Below are 7,005 nucleotides of genomic sequence, written 5' to 3'. Positions count from 1 at the left end.
CCCCAACCCATCTCCTTCTCCCCATCGCAACCCCAACGTTAAGAACTAGGCCTCCCCAACCCAATCCCCTTCTCCCATCCCAACCCCAACATAAATATCTAGACCTTCCCCAACCACAACATAAATATCTAGACCTTCCCCCCAACCACAACATAAATATCTAGACCTTCCCCCAACATAAATATCTAGACTTCCCCACAACCACAACATAGATATCTAGACCTTCCCCCAACATAAATATCTAGACCTTCCCCCAACCCCAACATAAATATCTAGACTTTCCCCCCAACCCCAACATAAATATCTAGACCTTCCCCCACACACCCAACATAAATATCTAGACTTTCCCCCCAACCCCCAACATAAATATCTAGACCTTCCCCCAACCCCAACATAAATATCTAGACCTTCCCCCCAACCCCAACATAAATATCTAGACTTTCCCCCAACCCCAACATAAATATCTAGACCTTCCCCACAACCACAACATAGATATCTAGACCTTCCCCCCAACATAATATCTAGACCTTCCCCCAACCCCAACATAAATATCTAGACCTCCCCCAACATAAATATCTAGACCTTCCCCCCAACCCCAACATAAATATCTAGACTTTCCCCCCAACCCCAAACAATAAAAATCTAGACTTTCCCCCAAACCCAACATAAATATCTAGACTCCCCCCAACCCCAACAAAATATCTAGACCTTCCCCACAACCACAACATAGATATCTAGACCTTCCCCCCAACATAGATATCTAGACCTTCCCCCAACATAAAATCTAGACCTTCCCCCCAACCCCAACATATATATCTAGACCTTCCCCCCAACCCCAAACAAATATCTAGACCTTCCCCCCAACCCCAACATAAATATCTAGACTTTCCCCAACCCCAACATAAATATCTTAGACCTTCCCCCAACCCCAACATAAATATCTAGACCTTCCCCCCAACCACAACATAAATATCTAGACCTTCCCCCCAACCCAACATAATATCTAGACTCCCCCAACATAAATATCTAGACCTCCCCCCCAACCCCAACATAAATATCTAGACCTTCCCCCCAACATAAATATCTAGACCTTCCCCCAACCACAACATAAATATCTAGACCTTCCCCAACCCCAACATAAATATCTAGACCTTCCCCCCAACATAAATATCTAGACCTCCCCCCAACCACAACATACATATCTAGACCTCCCCCCAACCACAACATAAATATCTAGACCTTCCCCAACCCCAACATAAATATCTAGACTCTCCCCCCAACATAAATATCTAGACCTTCCCCCAACCACAACATAAATATCTAGACCTTCCCCCAACCCCAACATAAATATCTAACCTTCCCCCCAACATAAATATCTAAACCTTCCCCCAACCACAACATACATATCTAGACCTTCCCCCAACCAACAACATACATATCTAGACTTTCCCCCCCACCAACCCCAACATAAATATCTAGACCTTCCCCACAACCCCAACAAAATATCTAGACCTTCCCCCAACCCCAACATAAATATCTAGACCTTCCCCAACCCCAACATAAATATCTAGACCTCCCCCCAACATAAATATCTAGACCTTCCCCCAACCACAACATACATATCTAGACCTTCCCCCCAACCACATATACATATCTAGACCTTCCCCCCCAACCACAACAAAATATATTGACCTTCCCCCAACCACAACATATAATTCTAGACCTTCCCCCCAACCACACAACATACATATCTAGACCTTCCCCCCAACCACAACATACATAATCTAGACCTTCCCCCCAACCACAACATACATATCTAGACCTCCCCCCCCAACCACAACATAAATATCTAGACCTTCCCCCCAACCACAACATACATATCTAGACCTCCCCCCCCAACCACAACATACATATCTAGACCTCCCCCCACCACAAACATAAATATCTAACCTTCTCCACAACATACATATCTAGACCTTCCCCCCAACCACAACATAAATATCTAGACCCTCCCCCAACCACAACATACATATCTAGACCTTCCCCCCAACCACAACATAATATCTAGACCTTCCCCCCCAACCACAACATACATATCTAGACCTCTCCCCCCCAACCACAACATACATATCTAGACCTTCCCCCCCAACCACAACATAATATCTAGACCTCCCCCCCAACCCAACATACATATCTAGACCTTCCCCCCCAACCACAACATAAATATCTAGACCTTCCCCCAACCACAACATAAATATCTAGACTTTCCCCCCAACCACAACATAAATATCTAGACCTTCCCCCAACCACAACATACATATCTAGACTTCCCCCCACAACATACATATCTAGACCTTCCCCCCAACCACAACATAAATTCTAGACCTCCCCCAACCCACAACATAAAATCTAGACCTTCCCCCCCAACCACAACATAAATATCTAGACCTTCCCCCCAACCACAACATACATATCTAGACCTTCCCCCCAACCCCAACATACATATCTACACCTTCCCCCCCAACCACAACATAAATATCTAGACCTTCCCCCCAACCACAACATAAATATCTAGACCTTCCCCCCAACCACAACAACATATCTAGACCTTCCCCCAACCACAACATAAATATCTAGACCTTCCCCCCCCAACCACAACATACATATCTAGACCTTCCCCCCCAACCACAACTAAATATCTAGACCTTCCCCCAACCCCACATACATATCTAGACCTTCCCCCCCAACCACAACATAAATATCTAGACCTTCCCCCCAACCCCAACATACATATCTAGACCTTCCCCCCAACCACAACATAAAATATCTAGACCTTCCCCCCAACCCCAACATACATATCTAGACCTTCCCCCCAACCACAACATAAATATCTAGACCTTCCCCCCAACCACAACATACATATCTAGACCTTCCCCACAACATAAATATCTAGACCTTCCCCCCCAACCCCAACATACAGTGGCTATAGTGCACAACTTTTTTATCACAGGTCACTGGTCAAAAGTACAGTGGCTTGTGAAAGTATTCCACCTCCTTGGCCTTTTTCCTATTTTGTTGCTTTACAACCTGGAATTAAAATAGATGTTTGGGGGGTTTATTATTTGATTTACACAACATGCCTACCACTTTGAAGATGCAAAATATTTTTTATTGTGAAACAAACAAGAAATAAGGAAAAAAAACAGAAACTTGATCGTGCATAACTATTCACACCCTCAAAGTTAATACTTTGTAGAGTAACCTTTTACAGCAATTACAGCTGCAAGTCTCTTGGAGAATGTCTCTATAAGCTTGGCACATCTAGCCACTGGGATTTTAGCCCATTCTTCAAGGCAAAACTGCTCCAGGTCCTTCAAGTTGGATGGTTCCGCTGGTGTACAGCAATCTTTAAGTCATACCACAGAATCTCATTCTCTCTCTGCTTTAGCAGTATGCTTAGGGTCATTGTCCTGCTGGAAGGTGAACCTCAGTCCCAGTCTCAAATCTCTGGAAGACTGAAACAGGATTCCCTCAATCATTTCCCTGTATTTAGCGTCATCCATTATTCCTTAAATTCTGACCAGTTTCTCAGTCCCTGCCAATGAAAAACATCCCCACAGCATGATGCTGCCACCACCATGCTTCACTGTGGGGATGGTATTCTCTGGGTGATGCGAGGTGTTGGGTTTGCGCCAGACATAGCGTTTTCCTTGATGGCCAAAAAGCTCAATTTTAGTCTCATCTGACCAGAGTACCTTCTTCCATATCTTTGGGGAGTCTCCCACACGCCTTTTGGTGAACACCAAACGTGTTTTTTTCTTTTTTTTTTAAGCATTGATTCTTTCTGGCCACTCTTCCGTAAAGCCCAGCTCTGTGGAGTGTACGGCTTAAAATGGTCCTATGTACATATATTCCAATTTCCGCTGTGAAGCTTTGCAGCTCCTGCAGGGTTATCTTTGGTCTCTTTGTTGCCTCTCTGATTAATGCCCTCCATGCCTTGTCCGTGATTTTTGGTGGGTCGGCCCTCTCTTGGCAGGTTTGTTGTGGTGCGATATTCCTTCAATTTTTTAATAATGGATTTAATAGTGCTCCGTGGGATGTTAAAAGTTTCAGATATTGTTTTATAACCCAACCCTGATCTGTACTTCTCCACAACTTTMTCCCTGACCTGTTTGGAGAGCTCCTTGGTCTTCATGGTGCCSCTTGCTTGGTGGTGCCCCTTGCTTAGTGGTGTTACAGACTCTGGGGCCTTTCAGAACAGGTGTATATATACTGACATCATGTGACAGATCATGTGACACTTTAACTAATTATATGACTTCTGAAGGTAATTGGTTGCACCAGGTCTTATTTAGGGGCTTCATAGCAAAGGGGGTGAATACATGTGCACACACCACTTTTCTGTAAAAAAAAAATATTGAACTATTTTGTGTATGTCCATTACATGAAATCCAAATAAAAATAGATTTAAATTCCAGGTTGTAATGCAACAAAACAGGAACAATGCCAAAGGAGATGAATACTTTTACAAGGCACTGTAGGCCTCCCCCAACCCCAACATAAATAGCAAGGCCAACCCAACCCCAACATAAATAGTAAGGCCTACCCCCAACCCCAACATAAATAGTAAGGCCAACCCAACCCCAACATAAATAGTAAGGCCTACCCCCAACCCCAACATAAATAGTAAGGCCAACCCAACCCCAACATAAATAGCAAGGCCTTCCCCCAACCCCAAAATAAATACAACACTCAATAGTCTGCCTCAGACTGGCCGAATTCCAAACGGTACCCTATTCCCTATGTAGTGCCTRGTGGCCCCTGGTCAGACCAAGCACACTACATAGGAATAGGGTGCCGCTGTTGACACAGCAGGTTCCAGGAAAACACTTCCTGGAGAATGTTCACCGACAGATGACACGCGTCGGCATGAGGTATACCCAGCCAGTTAGCCATTTTGAAATTTAGCAGACCAATGCTGCTTCCATATTTTAACTGATTTCTGGGGGGAGCCATCAGTTCAGTCTTGACTCAAACTTTGTGCTCAGTCTTCATTCCCAGCCTCTGGGCTACTTTCAGATCTCCTTGCTAGGTCTGGCATGGCACCCTATTTCCTATGGGGGCCCTGGTCAAAGGCAGTGCACTATATAGGGAATAAGGTGCCATTTCAACCAGCACTGAGCTGGGGATGTCTGACATCCTATAACCATTCTCCCTCCTCAATCCCTTCAGACAGAGGTAATTTATACAGTAAGACATAGGTTGGCGCCCGCATAGAGAATAGGGTGCCATTTAGGATGCYACCTACACTACCTCTAGGTACCTCTGTTCCCCCTCTACTCTTCTCTCTCCTCCTCCTCTCTTATCCTCTAGGTACCTCTGTTCCCCCTCTACTCTTCTCTCTCCTCAATCCTCTGCTATCCTCTAGGTACCTCTGTTCCCCCTAACTCTTCTCTCTCCTCATCTCTCTTATCCTCTAGTACCTCTGTTCCCCTTCTACTCTTCTCTCTCCTATCCTCTCTTATCCTCTAGGTACCTCTGTTCCCCTCTACTCTTCTCTCTCCTCATCCTCTCTTATCTCTAGGTACCTCTGTTCCCCTCTACTCTTCTCTCTCCTCATCCTCTCTTATCCTCTAGGTACTCCTCTTCCCCCTCTACTCTTCTCTCTCCTCATCCTCTCTTATCCTCTAGGTACCTCTGTTCCCCTCTTACTCTTCTCTCTCCTCCTCCTCCTCTCTTATCTCAAACAAACAAACAGGACAGTTAGAGACAGTTAGAGACAGACAGAGACAGACAGCACAGACAGACAGACAGACAGGACAGACAGACAGACAGAACAGACAGACAGACAGACGACGACAGACAGACAGAAGACAGACAGAAGACAGACAGACAGAACAGACAGACAGACAGCCAGACAGACAGACAGACAGACGACAGACAGACAGACCAGACAACAGACAGACAGAACAGAAAGACAGACACGAAACAGACAGACATACAGTGGGGAGAACAAGTATTTGATACACTGCCGATTTTGCAGGTTTTCCTACTTACAAAAGCATGTAGAAGGTCTGTCATTTTTATCATAGGTAACACTTAACTGTGAGAGACGGAAATCTAAAAACAAAAATCCAGAAAATCACACATTGTAATGATTTTTAAATAATTAAATTTGCATTTTAATTGCATGACATAAGTATTTGATCACCTACCAACCAGTAAAGAATTTCCGGCTCTCCACAGACCTGTTAGTTTTTTTTTATAGAGCCCTCCTGTTCTCCACTCATTACCTGTATTAACTGCACCTGTTTTGAACTCGTTACCTGTATAAAAGACCCTGTCCCACCACTCAACAAACAGATTTCCAACTCTCCACAATGGCCAAGACCAGAGAGCTGTGTAAGGACATCAGGGATAAAATTGTAGACCTGCACAAGGCTGGGATGGGCTACAGGACAATAGGCAAGCAGCTTGGTGAGAAGGGAAACAACTGTTGGCGCCAATTATTAGAAAATGGGAAGAAGTTCAAGATGACGGTCATCACCCTCGGTCTGGGGCTCCATCGCAAGATTTCACCTCGTGGGGCATCAATGGTCATATGAGGAAGGTGAGGGATCAGCCCAGACTACACGGCAGGACTTGGTCAATGACCTGAAGAGACTGGGACCACAGTCTTCAAAGAAACCATATAAACACTACGCCGTCATGGGATTAAAATCTGCAGCGCACGCAAGGTCCCCCCTGCTTAAGCCAGTGCATGTCCAGGCCCGTCTGAAGTTTGCCATGACCATCTGGATGATCCAGAGGAGGAATGGGAGAAGGTCATGTGGTCTGATTGAGACAAAAATAGAGCTTTTTGGTCTAACTCCCTCCTCCGCCGTGTTTGGAGGAAGAAGAAGTATGAGTACAACCCCAAGAACACATCAAACCGTGGAGCATGGAGGTGGAAACATCATTACTTTGGGGATGCTTTTCTGGCAAGGGGACAGGACGACTGCACCG

At 45.1% G+C, this 7,005-nt stretch overlaps 1 protein-coding gene across 1 annotated transcript in view; it reads right to left on the bottom strand.

Annotated features, from left to right (window-relative positions):
• The window catches only part of LOC112078556 (teneurin-4-like), a gene marked incomplete at its 3' end in the record, with an annotated part of 12,345 nt that extends 8,150 nt beyond the window's left edge, over positions 1 to 4,195 (bottom strand). The window contains exon 1 of the mRNA XM_024144757.1: positions 4,169 to 4,195. Within this exon, the coding sequence (XP_024000525.1) occupies positions 4,169 to 4,195 (27 nt within the window). The remainder of the gene's footprint in view (positions 1 to 4,168) is intronic.
• Between the last annotated feature and the right edge of the window lie 2,810 nt (positions 4,196 to 7,005).

This window comes from Salvelinus sp. IW2-2015, unplaced genomic scaffold (assembly GCF_002910315.2).
Source record: "Salvelinus sp. IW2-2015 unplaced genomic scaffold, ASM291031v2 Un_scaffold5866, whole genome shotgun sequence".
NCBI lineage: Eukaryota > Metazoa > Chordata > Actinopteri > Salmoniformes > Salmonidae > Salvelinus > Salvelinus sp. IW2-2015.
This window is presented reverse-complemented; position numbering and strand designations above follow the sequence as displayed.